This window comes from Olea europaea, unplaced genomic scaffold (assembly GCF_002742605.1).
Source record: "Olea europaea var. sylvestris unplaced genomic scaffold, O_europaea_v1 scaffold807, whole genome shotgun sequence".
Classification (NCBI taxonomy): Eukaryota; Viridiplantae; Streptophyta; class Magnoliopsida; order Lamiales; family Oleaceae; genus Olea; species Olea europaea.
This window is the reverse complement of record NW_019266506.1, coordinates 192,434-206,872: the sequence shown is the minus strand read 5'-3', so window position 1 is coordinate 206,872 and position 14,439 is coordinate 192,434. Positions and strand designations below refer to the sequence as shown.

General features: G+C 29.3%; 2 protein-coding genes across 2 annotated transcripts; both read right to left on the bottom strand.

The window, feature by feature from the left end:
- Positions 1-1,279: 1,279 nt before the first annotated feature.
- Positions 1,280-1,690, bottom strand: LOC111391596. The gene has a single exon (XM_023016843.1). The coding sequence runs from the start codon at positions 1,688-1,690 to the stop codon at positions 1,280-1,282; it is 411 nt and encodes a 136-aa protein (XP_022872611.1).
- Positions 1,691-1,962: 272 nt separating this feature from the next.
- On the bottom strand, positions 1,963-6,827 carry LOC111391581 (ubiquitin-conjugating enzyme E2 36-like). The gene is made up of 8 exons (XM_023016821.1): positions 6,667-6,827; positions 6,463-6,490; positions 5,815-5,901; positions 3,432-3,490; positions 3,033-3,074; positions 2,874-2,947; positions 2,530-2,627; positions 1,963-2,245 (listed from the first exon to the last, which is right to left on the bottom strand). The coding sequence occupies exons 1-8, from the start codon at positions 6,700-6,702 to the stop codon at positions 2,208-2,210; spliced, it is 462 nt and encodes a 153-aa protein (XP_022872589.1). The 5' UTR covers positions 6,703-6,827; the 3' UTR covers positions 1,963-2,207.
- Positions 6,828-14,439: the final 7,612 nt, after the last annotated feature.

Genomic DNA, 14,439 nt, shown 5'->3' with positions numbered 1-14,439 from the left:
ACTCTTTATATTTAACACTTAATTTTACTACTCTCAAAAAATATTATTATTTTTCTCTATCTTTTATTTTAACTATTTTTTTTCTATATTATTTTTTTATTGAAAATTGAAACACAATGCATTTAATTATAAAGAGTGAAACCCTCTCCCTAAATTAAAATGTTAATTTAAAGAGTCTAATGAAGCATGATTTTAAGGGGGATGACTCTTTAAAATAGAGATTAGTTCATCTTTAAAGAGTCTCTTGAAAATGCTCTAAAATATTGATATTAAAGAGCATCTTACGGACACTGATTATAAGAATCCTTGTAAGTTAAATTAGAAGTACAACATACCTCTTGATTGACAATATGGACAAACTTCTTATAACTAGGGTCATTTCATTTATTCGACATTGTAATATTGTTGGAATTTATGATGCGACAATTGAACAAACGAGTGCAAGCGAAGCGTCAACCGAGTGTCAATAGTGGAGATTTTTATTTCGATCCTTCAACCAAATTTTGTAATGCATTTTGATTGTTCAATTCAAAAATTATTGTTGATTACAATAATAAATGTTTCTTTTTCTAAAATTTGAACGCAAATGTATTCATTTGCCATTAAAATCTGATATATTGGTTTATTTTATTTAGCATGTTAACTTGTATTTAATAATAGTTTTCACACTTCACATGGATATTGAAGAATTTTATATGTAACATATTGTTTGAAGTATTTGATTATAATAATTATTATTATTTTTGTCATGCACGAAACTTTCCCTAAATATAAAAACGATATTCATAAAGAGTTTGAACTATTCCTTTAAAATATGAATTATATGATTCTGTGACGACATGGTATAAAATCTTCAAAAAGTTCAAATGAGCAATTAGATTCGTCTTAAACTTAAATAAGCTACCAGATTTTAAGATTTATGTTCCTAAACAAGTTATCATGATCTTATCTAGCACACCATCCCATAGCACGTGTTAAAGGTAAAATTTTACATATCTTAAATATGTAAATAGTAATCAATGTATAACAATTTTAGATTATTCCTTTTACTTTAGCAAATATATATACATTCTTAGAGTATTCACATAACAACAATGTTCGAAAAGCGGATTAGAAAGTACTCGACAATGTTAAAAAAGTAAAATCTTGTTTGTTTTATTGTGAATTGCGGTCTAATACTACATGTCAAACATGTACTAAGGGTGCGCGATAGGACAGTACAATAGACAATTATTCGAGAGGAAGGGGGAGGGGTGGGAACACCCACTCATCATTATCATCACTGGCCTAAAGCAAAAGCCTCAACTGGGAAAGTCTTTGTAATTCCTGCAAGACTCCTAAAATGGATTTTCCCAGTTGGAGGATCGTCTACTCTGATTTCACTAACTGGAGGCCAAAGCACGAGCTCTTTAGCCTTAACTCCATGCAATTTCTTGATCTTTTTCATCTCAATATATCCATTAATCTCATTGCTATAACTCACCGTTTTGCTTATAATTTTGAATTCGTGTTCAACCTTTTTCTCCTGGACAATCCACATGTAACCTGTGCTCCTTACAAATCCCACTTCTATCACCTCTGCAAGAGGGAGAAGCCCGAGTGGGAGCCCGAATTCTTCGAGAAGAGAAATCGCCATTTTTAGACCTTCCTCGTGCCCCTTTTTCACTATCCCACCCTCCTTTTCTGCCATCTTTAGTATGTGAAATATAGGTTTGTGATGTACGGCACTTATATGTGGATCATATGCAAATATGACAAAAATGGGATGGTAGAAATCGAAGTTTTGTGCATTGTTTTGATCGGATCGCTTTGATCTATGTTGAAATGCTTGCATTTAAAATGGTTATTGCGATCTCATTGTATTATCTGGTTAGTTTTAAAATGTTAAATTTGACTGAAGTGAATGTCTTTTGCGTCAATTGCATATTTGTGATTCAATGGTTTATTTATCACACAAGGCAGTAGAAAATCCTTTAGCACATATTCACTTTGCTGGGAAACCCACATGGAATTTCATCAAAATGTGTCATTTCAATAGATTATACAATTATCACATCTCGTTACATAATTGGAAAACAGAGTACATAAGAAGTTAACAGCAGAAATGCCAGACATTGAAAACATATATATTACAATTTTTCCAAGTTCGTTCGACGGTCAATGAGTACATGATTTGTTATTTACGAAAGCCTTAAGCTCTGCGCACTTCATGCCCCACTTGCATATAAACGTGTCCATTCTTTTGCTGCAACTCGAAAAAGAAACAGATATAATTAAGTCCTAGCTTGATTTTTGATTATTTGAGAATCACTTCTCTCCCACACTCATTTTCGGCCAAACATTCTCAGGCAAAAAAAAAGATTCATGTTTTCCCTTAATTTTTCACAATTTTTTAACCACACATTCGTAAAGAAAAAATAAAAAAATTCAAAGAATCACTTCTCGAAGAATCACAACCAGACAAGCGCTATATAGACACAATGGCAAAACTTTCTCTCAGAATCAGGCATATCAATATATCAAGTATACCTGTTTCAACGGCTTCAGACTCGTCTGTTTTCCAATGCTTAGCAATGTTTTCAGAGAGTGGATCTTCTGGGTTCGGTGCACTCAAAAGTGCTTGAATACTAAACAGAAGCAATAGAACAGTGTGAAATCGAGCATATACACATTAACAACGGCAAAATTGATAATCAACAACTACCTAAGCTGGAAGAATTTATAGAGATAAATCAATTTCCCATTTTAGGTAACAAAGAAATCACTAAAAATATGAAGGAATTCACTGAAATTTGCTATATTTCACTTCTTGATGGGCACAAACATAATTACGTAAAGATATCCTAGACGAAAGTTCTTTATAAATTTAGAACCTCAAAAGTACTGTTCGAATCTGAAGAGCAGGGCTCCATTTGTCTTTAAGAATATCTAGGCATATCCTTCCAAGCTGCATAGTAAATCCATCAGGCAAGAGTCAAGAATATAGCACTCAACCCTAGAGATGGATAACAAGAGAAAGTAGGACGACAAACCTTATCAATGTTCGGGTGATAAATTTTCGTGAGGAAACGAACCTGTTGGGACAAATGGTCAATATTATTCATAATCCAATTCGAGAAACAACTTTTAATCTCATTTGACTCTTCGACCAGTCCAAATTGCAATTTGTGTTGCAAACAAGTATATCGTTTGACGAGAATTCACAAATATTAAAACTTCCTCATTTCATGGCTGCAACCATAATCTCATATTAAAACTTCCCTATTGCCAAGTTTTCTATAATCCCCCTTTATAGGACTCTATGAACTTCCTGCTGATGACACGGGGAAGAACCATGCTACCAATAAAAGAAACAAAAACACAATCCACCATGCAAGAGTCTTTAAAGAATCAAAAACACAATCTACCATAAAGGAGTCTTTTTAAAATACCTTGGGAGCAGCCATTGGATACTCTTCAGGCAAAAACAATTCCAGCTTGAAAACACCTCCTACAAAGCAAGGTAATCAACATTGAAATTAGTTATTCATATGTTGATAAAAAACAATCAAAACCCAAAGGGCCTACTTACTGATCCACATTAGGGATAAGAAATAAAGCTCAAATCCAGTACCAAGTTATATAACATGAATAATGCCCTTAAAATGTACCCACGTGAATATATGAGATAGAGTTTTCAACACCATACAAATTGTCCATTTCCTTTACAAAAGTCCAAGCACCAAAAGGAGAAAGAAACTATAGGTTAATCAAATTAATCATATATAACCATCATAAACAGGATGTTACCAAGGAGATTTGTATCAGAGAAATCCGGGTGCAACAAAGAACAAATTTAACCGACGACTCCCAAAGGCTCCCCATAGTCACAATCTTGTCTCGTTCAGAAAAGCAATGCTTCTCACTGCCTTGTCTTCACAACTCTCATACAACAAGCGAGCAGAAAGGGCATAATTACTGCTTCTAAGTATGCCACAAGATTCTTTCATAATTCAGAAGCAACTAACAAATGGTGAACAAACGGTACAAGCACTGGGAAATAATTAACAAAAGACAAAAACTAAGCTACCAAAAGACACCTAACTTGTCCCAAAAACATCTGCAATGAATTGATTTTACATAGTTAAGAACTAGGAGCCCACAACTAAATAGAACATCAACATTTAGAAGATAAATAGAAGAACATGGGCATGTCCGGCTCCGCCCAGCCCAGCCCAGCCCAGCCATATTCCACTCTAACTCTCTCGAGAAGTTCAAACTAAAAAAGAAAGAGAACTGAAAGCAACATGGACACTCACCAGGAAATCAGTTGGAATCCATAAAATACTCACCAGGAAGGAGATCTTAGAAGTTCTAAGTTAGCATATCTTAAGAATAATAATAAGCTGGAGTCCACAAATGACTCTAGCCTTCTCAATATTGACACTAGCATGTAAATGTTTATGAGATTTAAATACAAAAGTAGACGTCAATCATTCTTAATGTCTAAAATTCATTTGGATTAATGAGACACTGAATATCATTACTTCCTCCTTAGGGTTTATAATCCACTAGCGTGATTTTTCTATAATATTACACAAATAAATATTTACCTTATATCATATATAACAATTAAACAACAATACCCATAAATAATGCATATGAAATTCATATAATCAGCTAATAAATGCAAAATTTATTTTTAAGGGCATATTAGTCTAAAAATTAGCCCTAACTTATTTGCTTGTGTAGCAAGTTGGTCTTCAATATTTATATTTTCACACAAATAGTCTGCGGTGAGGAAAATGATTCAAATTGTCGCTTGTTGCATAAAAACATGCCCAACTATAAAATTCTAGGCACTGGCCCAAGTTGAGAAACAAAACGTAGTTTCATCAAATTAGACACGAGGAAAGCGTGACAATTTAACAAAAACTTGGACGGTTTTCATCCTTGGGGCTTGATTGCTCAAAGGCAGGGGCAGATGTAGGGGGGACTGTGCTGGGCTGTAGTCCCCCCCCCCCCCCCCCCCCCCCCCCCAAAAGGCCCAAGAATTCTCTTTTTTTGTAAGGCACTTTTCATTTTATCTTTTTTTTGTAAAAACAGTTTTTTATGTGTAAAATAATTTTTTTCACATATTAGCCTGACTTGAAATTTTGTAGCCCGATCTTGAATCCAATCCTGGATCCACCCCTACGCAAAGGTAAGGGAAGGTTGAGGACTAACTTCCTTGTTACAGACAAACTCCAGCAAATCACTGGGGACAAATGCAATTTTTCTGACAATCTGTCCATATATAGGTGTCATTATATATGACAAATGGTTCCACTTGTAATGGCTGCTGTCTCCGGTACTTTTTAGATTCTCAACGTAAATTACGCAACCAGGAATTAACACTGGATTTTATAAGCCTACGAAATTCACAATTTTCTATTAATTCTCCATGAATTCAGTTTCCATCGGTACGCTTATAAATGCTCCTCGATTCAAGAAAATGCTTCAAAACAAATTTTTTTATTCCCAAAAGGGTCCACTTCAACCTCGAGAAAGCGTGGTAAAATGCCAACCTGGAGGAATAGAAGAGGGGGAATATTTCAGCGAATGTGGTTAGGAAAGACAGGTATTTTAGGATGTACAAATCAGTGTCTGGAAGGAAGCAGCTATCCATGTGCTTGTCTAGGAAAGAGAGGTATTTTAGGAAGTTTAAACCAACATAACAGTTTATGAATAAATATGAGAAAATCAATACACAAACATCACCAGGAACAGACATCGAACAGCATAAACACAAGAAAATGATTCTTACAAGAAACAGGCAATGCCAGCTAAAGTTACCTTCATAAGGAGATTGCGTTGGACCAAGAATCATTACATTAAAATACCGCATATTCTCTTCGGATGGAGATGCACTTATTCCTGGAGCTGCAACCACAAATTGAAAGAACACTTAAGAAGCTTCAAAGTCTTATCCTATATCTCAATCAATAAAAGAACACTCAAAAGTTTTGAAGGTTAAGCATGAATAAGATTTACTGGGATGTACAAATATACTGACATAACTAGGTAGCTAAGATTGAATCCTTCAGATCCCACAAGCCAACATTTCCCATATTCGTCAACATGGGAAACCACTTCTATTTACAATAACAAAGAAAACTTGAAATAGGCACAAAGAGAAAGCAAATACTGAACAAATAAAACGAGGTTAATATAACGTATGCCAGAGATCAATTTTATACAAAATAATATACATTTAAACCCCAATTAAATGGCAAGAGAGCTAAATATACACATGAAACCCTTATGTACAAGAAAACACAGTGATATAACTCAAGATTACATCTTTAATACAGAAAAATACATTGATATGCAGTTCTATGCAAAGTGACGTGTTAACATGTGCATACTGTTAAGTTCAAAAGTCAAATTTACAGAGTACAGACAAACACGCGCGCGCACGTGTGAGAACATTATAGGATTTACCTGGTTCGCTGAGCAGACGCTGAGTCTCCTATTAGATCACAAAAAGCAAAAACCCATTAAATAAAATGAAATTACGGTAAAAAGCATAATCAAAAGTCAAATTAAATCGTAAACAAAACAAGGGAACTCAAATACTTCATTAACTCGAGAACTCAATGCAAGAAAACGAGGATCGAGAGTAAAGCGCGAAATCAAGGTTTATACCTTGATGATTCTTCGCGGTAGATTGCTGTTGGCCATTGAATTTGCACAAGTTTTCCTTCAGACGGAGAGTTTACGCTAAAATGGCTTTTCTTTTCTGTTTCTCTCACTAGAAAAATGGTGAGATTTCACTAAAATCTTTTCCTGATGAATCAAATCATGGATTGCCATAATTTTTATAAATAAAGGATCACCTCTTTTTATGGTGGTTATTCTGGGAGAAATATTATTTTTCGAAAAAATAAAATATGAATCGCTTATTTTTATTTCATAAGCGATTTTGACTATTTCGACATATTTTTCTTTGTTTGGATTTAAAGTGATTTTATCTTCTTGATCTATGATGCTGATTGTTTTTGTATCTCTTTTATCTCCATGTATCATAACTTTTTTGGTTGATGATACAGAAATGGAATCTCCTTTATTATCAGTTGGTCTGTTATCGCGTCTAGGTCCACTGCTGCTTCCAGCTGTCCCTGTTTGGTATTGATTTGGAAAACTCATTTCTGAGCTCTTTGGTATATCTGTTTCAAACAATATATTTTTTAGTTGTGCTGCAATAACATCGACTTGATTTTTGAGTTCTATGGCATATTTATGATGCTCACTAGTAATATTCAACAATATTTTCATATTTGAGTTGAATATTTCTGAGATCTGGGTTGCTCCAGAACTTATATCTTCAGATTCTTCTGTAAGAAAATTTGCTCTTTCTTGTATATGTATAATAGATTGGTATAACTCCATAACTTTGACTTTATCCATCAGCAAATTCTATGTTTCTGCTGAGAAAATCTGCAAGAAAATTATTTACTCCTTTAATATGAGTTATATCAAAATTATAAAATGCTAAATAAGCTTGTCATTTATGAAGCCTTCTGTATTGTGGTTCTGAGGGTAATTCATTCTTGACTAATCCTGCAACTTAAGAATTATCAGTTTCAACATTAAAATTTTTGGATAATAAAAATAATGAGAACTTTTTTATTCTTCTAATAATTGCTAGTAATTTTTTTTCATGAGTAGTATAATTTATTTCTGTTTGGTTAAAAGTTTCACTTGAATATCTATAAATCTCGTTTAGATCTATTTTTAATATTGCTGCCCAATATTTATCTGAGGTATCAGTATTAACAATCAAATTATCTTTTTCATCTGATAATCTTAATTTTGGTAAATTTTTGCATTCTTCTTTTAATGATTTAACTATTTCTATATGTTTTTCATTTCATCCCTTAGTATTTGTTCTTCTAAGTAAACTTGAATTTTATGTCTTTTCTTAAAAAGATTTTCAATAAATTCTTCTGCATAATTTAAACATCCTAAAAAATTTTGAATTTGTTTTTTGGATTCTAATTTATTTGAAAAACTTTCTATCTTTTTGTATATATGAGTTTGTAATTTTATCCCTTTTTTATCTATTGATAATTCAAGAAAGTCTATCTCTTATTTTTCTATTATAGATTTCTTTTTAGATAGTACAATTCTTTCTTTTTTACATTCGTTAATAAATTTGATTAAATCATTTCTATGATCTTCTTTACTATTAGAACATATTAATATATCATCAATCTAAACTATAAGAAATTCATTAAACTTTTTAAATATATTATCCATCTTTTTTTGATATATTTGTGGTGCATTTTTCAAACTAAATGGCATAACTAACCGTTCATATTTTCCTTGAGGTGTGCTAAATGCATTATATTGTATACTATCTTCTTCCATTTTTACTTGCCAGAATCTTGATTTACAATCAAATTTAGAATAATATTATTTTTCTCTTGCAAGATTTATTAGTACTTTATTTTGTAGAAAGTAACAATCAAATCTAGTATATTTGTTTAATTCTTTATAATTTATAATTATTCTAGTTTTTCCTCTAACTTGTTCAGAGTGTTTCATAACCATAAATGTTGGACTACTATGAGGTCCATTACTAGGTCTAATAAGTTTTTATTCTAACAATTCTTTTATTTGATTTTTAAATTCTTGTGTATCTTTTATAGTATATATCATTGGTCTTACTCTTATTATAACATTTTCTGTTAATTTTATTTTGACTTTTGGGTGATGTGATTTCCAAAATAATAATGGATTTTCTCCATAAATCTTTTCTAATTGTTCAATGATTTTTTTTATATTCATTTATATTCCTATTTTTAGAACATTTTTGTATAATATTCTTTTATTTTTTATTTCATTATTAAGAATTGGTTTTTTCTTTCATTTATCACCACGCTGGGCTGGCTGAACTCTATAAGGTTTAAATTCTATAGGAATCTTTAATAAGTGTCCACAAGGTGTTTGTAGCATTATCATATAATTATTTTGTTTATAAAATTGAAATTGTTGTATGAAATCATTTCCTAATAATTTATCATATTTATAAAATTTATTTATTGTTATTTGTTTACTTCCAATAATTATATTAACTTTATTAGCACTATTAATTATTTGAGTACTTTCTCCTGTAACACAAGTTATTTTTATATTACTATTATTATTCCATGATTTTATTAAAAAAAATTAAGCATTGTTATGTTACTTCATATATCTATTAAAGCACAAGTTGTTATATTTGTTTCTACAATAGTAATTTGTATATATACGGCTAATAGGAAACTTATCTGATTATGCATCTAATTCTTTTTAAATAATGTAGTCTGTCCATTATGAGCAATATATAATCCTTCTCTTTTTATACTATAATATTCTAATCCATTTAGAAAATTCATTCCTAAAAGTATACGAGGGTTTATATCCATATTTTTATCTATGTAACATGGTACTAAAAGATCTATTCCTCCTATTTTTATTGGTACCTTAACTTCTAAATCTATTATATGTACTTGTCCATCAAAATTCACATACTCATATGATTCAGTTTTATGAGTTATTAGTCATTTGTTTCTAATCGAAATTATATGACATTCACTAGCTTCTGTATCTATTAATATATTTGGTCCATTTATATTTCATCTTCCATTATAATATTCTCCTTCTATTTTTACGTTTCTAGAATTCCTATACAGTTTTACTTCTTTAATTTTGTTGATTTCTTCTAACTGGTTTTTATTAGGTATTTTAAAACTTTTTGATCTTTTAATTACTTTTTCATCATTAAATATTATGTTATTAGAACATTCTCTTTCATTTAATTATGTTATTTCATGTTTATTTTTTGCTATACTAAATTCATATTCTTCTGGAATTAAACTTATTTGTTTATTTGATTCTATTATTTTACTAATATCTTTACATTCTTTATGAATTTCAATATATGGTTTATTGGAATAAATATTTCCATAATTAGAATTGGTAAATGTGTATAAAGCTATATATTCTATAGTCATAATTTGATCACCTGATTGCATAATATCATCTCTATGAAGTTTGAAATGTAGTCCTAAAATTTCATTAAAATTTATATCTTTTAATAATACGCAATATTTTGGATAACATGTAAACATAATTTTTTGATATGCTAAATTTTCTTTTATTGTTCTTAAATGACTATCTTTTAAGTTTATTATTCTTCCATCATGTAAAGTTATAGTTAAGGGTGAATCTATCCCTTTTCTAAATAGTGATTTAAATATTATCTGTATTCCTGCTAAATAAATGTATTGTATTTTTTCACTTTGCTTTTTACTAATCTTTGCTAATAGTTCATCAACTGTATTTTTTATTAAAATATTTAATTTATGTTGTCCATAAGTTTTTCTTACATCTATGATTTTTTTTTTATTTTGTGATATTCATTTATTGCTATTTTTTCTCTTTTCTAAATTTTATTAAAGACTTCCTATTTTTCTATTTTTAAGTCTAACGATAATTTTTGCAATTTTCTAAACTTGTTATTATCAAAAGTAACTTTTAATCCATATCCTTATATTCCTTCATATTCTTGTATATTTATATTATTACTTTCTATTTCTTCAATCTCTTTATTCAGATCCTGATTCATCATCTTCTGTTTCACTTATATATACTTCTTGATCATAGTATTCTTCAATATCTAATATTTCATTTAATTCATCTTTTATTTCTAAATATTCTTTTTGTAATATTCTAACTTTCTTTTTATCACAATCAGGGCTTATATAACCTATTTTTCCACAATTCCAACATTTACATTAACTTTTATTTTTATTTTTATTTTTCTATTGATTATATGGGTTATTTTTTCCTTTGTAATACATTTTTCGAGGTTTTATATAGTTTTTACTAAAATTTTTAAAATTTTTAAACTTTTTATTCTTATATTTTCTTTTATTAATTCTTTTTTCAAGATTACATCCCTATTGCACAGGGGTTTCCATATCTTCACAACATATTTTAGTTAATTTTCCCTTTTTTTCATTAATTGTCTTTGTTGACATATATATGCAAGTCCTTCGAATAAAAATTTTATTCTTGAACCTAAAGTTCTAGGTATTCCAGTATTATCTCTAACATATTTTTCAAATTATATTTTAAAATATATTCCCCATGAACCTAGTAACTTATTATAATATATGTCTTGGTATATTTCTTGGGTTTTCATTACTATAAAATTAAATATAATAATAGTTTCTAAATTCACAAGTATATTCTTTAATTTTACACATATCACATATTGTTAAATTTATTAATTTTATTCTAGCACTATCTTTTTCTCTTATTGATTCTTCTTCAGCATTTTTTAGTCAATTTTCTCCTAAAAATTCATCTGAAATATATTATACTAATTTTTTATACCTTGTCTATCTGATTTGATTATTTCTATTTGTACGTTTCTTTTTATTAATGTTTTTATATCACTGCTTATTTCTTCTCACCAGTTTCTAACATCTCCCTCAAAGGATGCTATTAAGAAATCTATTCTTCTTTTAGTATTTTCCCATATGTCATCTTTGTTATATAAAAGGAACAATATCATCGAATCTGCCCAAGTTAATAAGACTTTTTTAGTATCTATTTTACAATTTAAATCTAGTTTTGTTCCTCCATGATTAATTGGTTTATCATAATTATCATTTAATTCATATTTATCTTTATATTTATTTCCTTTAGATGGTTGTCTATCTCTTACTTTATCATAGAATTGTCTATATGGTTTATTATATATAGGTGCATAACTTTCATTTGTATTATGTAATTCCTATTTAGAGGTTCCTGTTGGATTATGTCATCCTCCTGTATTCATTAAAATTTGGTATTCACTTATATCAGTTAGATTTAATTGATTGAAATTTTCTATTAACAAATCTAATTCTTTACTCATCTTCTTTTTCTTCTATTTTTAATTTTCCTAATGATTTTTCTTTACATTTTTCTTCTTCTTCTTCTAATATTTTTGGTATTATATTTTTTCTAAATTCATCATCCATACTTTCTATTTCTATTACTATATTTTTTTTTCTATATGTTTCTTTCTTATTCGAGTCATCTCTTTTTCTATAAATTTTTTTATCTATTTTTTTTATCTTTATTCTTATTATTTTCTTTTAATTCTCTAATTTCTATTTTTAATATATTTGTATCGTTTCTTGTTTCTTTTACTTCATTTCTCAAATCTTGTACATCATTTATTAACATTTTTATTAATGATTTTAATTCTTTCATATATTCACTTATTGACATTTTAATTTTTTCTTATTTCTAACTCATAAGTTAATTTGCATATTTTATTTTCTTTTTTATCTATTATTTTTCTAAATTTTCTCTCAACTGTTTCTGAATATACTAATTCTTCTTTTACTATAGTGAAATATTTGCTATCAAGTCTTAGTTTTTCACATTTTAATTTTGTTAATTGTCTATTTTTTGATATTCTCATTCATTCTGGTACTAACATTATATTTCTTATTTCTTCTTGTATTTTATTCATTTTTAAAAGTAATTTATTCAATTTTTGATGTGTATTATCAACTGTACTCATATTTTTCTTTATAATATAAATTATTTTCTTCATCTTCATATATTTTAATAATTTTTTATATGTATATATATCTTGTATTTTTTCTATTATTAATTTGTCTAGTATTTGTTCCTTTATTTCTTTAGGAAATTTTTTAATTATTGTCAAAGTCATTATTTTTAATTTATTATGAATAAGTTTTAAAAATATATAACTACCTTTTTCTTCTTCTAAACACCAATAATTATCTATTTTTCTTATTTTAATTTTCTTGATCTCTATGGCTCTGAGACTAATAAAGGGGGGCTACTTAGAGCGAACAAAAATCAGATAAATCGAATAAAAATATTAATCAAATAAAAATTATCAAGTTTCAACCAATATTTAATTTTAAGGACTAAAATAGAAAATTTCTATACTATGATGCCTTGTTTTGTAATATCCAAATGGAGGGCATTTTTGGTATGTAAATTGCCTAATGGTCATTTTGGAAAAATAACCCTTTTGAAAAAGTTATTTTCATACATTTCTCAGAAAAATGTTAGGATTTTTTTATTATTTAACCCATTAATGTCCTTCAAGTCTTCAACTCATAATTGGGAAATTGATTGTTTTTTAAAAAAGTTGAACCCAACATTGAGGGTCATCACCGTCCCGTCCTGTCCCCGAAATATTGCAAGGGAGGTAAATCGTGGAATGTGCTTCAGCAGGCCAGAGAATAAGAGCTTGCACGTATACTAATACTCACAAAGAGTCAATTCAATATCTCAAGAATCGAACCCTCACATTGAGATTGTCAACAAAGTTGAGACTACCTTACTCATATCCTTTGTACTACTGAGATATGCGCTTGTGGGTAAAAAAAATTGATTTTTTTTATTCGCAGACTTGGGACTTCATTTGTTAGAATTTTGTAGATTCCCCCACAATTTAGATTTAGATTTTTATTTTATGTTTTCTTCACAAAAATCCATTTTAGCCCATTCGAAACGGAATGAAAAAATGATCTACTTGCAAGTTGCGACCAAACTTGTGCTAGAAATGTTTGATGTAGAATCAAAATTCTCGAAACGATGACCTAGCTCAATTTTACTATTTTCGGACAACTTCAACTTTAGCATTGAACTTTCACTATGATTGTATAAGAGATATTAGGCTGAGGATTATCCTAAATCAACTTGTCCAAACATGGTAATTGTAGATATTCAGAGATGCATGAGAGATTACATTCAAAGTGTACAACCTTAAGATATATCTAACTTCTAATAAAAAAGGGAATGAATGCAATAGTAAATTAATCCAATTTTACTATGCATGATGTCATTTTTTATTTTCCATTTTATTTATGTCAAACAAATGTTCTTCCACACATCATGCCACTAGCATTAAAAAAATAATAATAAATTTAGTAAATGTAAACTGCCATGAGCGATAAAAAAAAAAAAACTCTTCGCACATAAACTTAAAAAAATAAAACTAAACTCTCCGCACAGTGCGAAGAGATGACAAACCATGTACGGAGTAAAAAATGAAGAAAAAACTCCCCGCATAGTGGGGAGAGATGGCAAATTATGTGCCGAGAGTTGGCAAACCTTCCGTACAGTGCGAAGTAAAAAAAAATCTTCGCACAGTGCGGAGAGATGACAAACACCATGGCAAAACTCTCCACATAGTTTGGAGAGATGACATTCTGTGCGGAACCTGTCCTCGCAAAGTGCGGAGTAAAAAAAGTAAAAAATAAAAAATAAAAATTCCGCACAGTGCGAAGAGTTGGCAAACTCTCCATACAGTACAAAGTTAAAAAAAATCTCTTCACACAGTGAATGTCACGTGTGTTGCACGAATTTTACATTTATCGTATTTTTATTAGT

Bases quoted from the DNA above. Each gene is read 5' to 3' on its own strand.
- LOC111391596 (XM_023016843.1), bottom strand. From the start codon at position 1,690: ATGGCAGAAAAGGAGGGTGGGATAGTGAAAAAGGGGCACGAGGAAGGT.
- LOC111391581 (XM_023016821.1), bottom strand. From the start codon at position 6,702: ATGGCCAACAGCAATCTACCGCGAAGAATCATCAAG. The intron at 3,491-5,814 runs GTAACTTTAGCT...CTTGCTTTGTAG, and splicing joins AACGCAATCTCCTTATGAAG to GAGGTGTTTTCAAGCTGGAA. The intron at 2,948-3,032 runs GTTTGTCGTCCT...TTTACTATGCAG, and splicing joins ATCACCCGAACATTGATAAG to CTTGGAAGGATATGCCTAGA.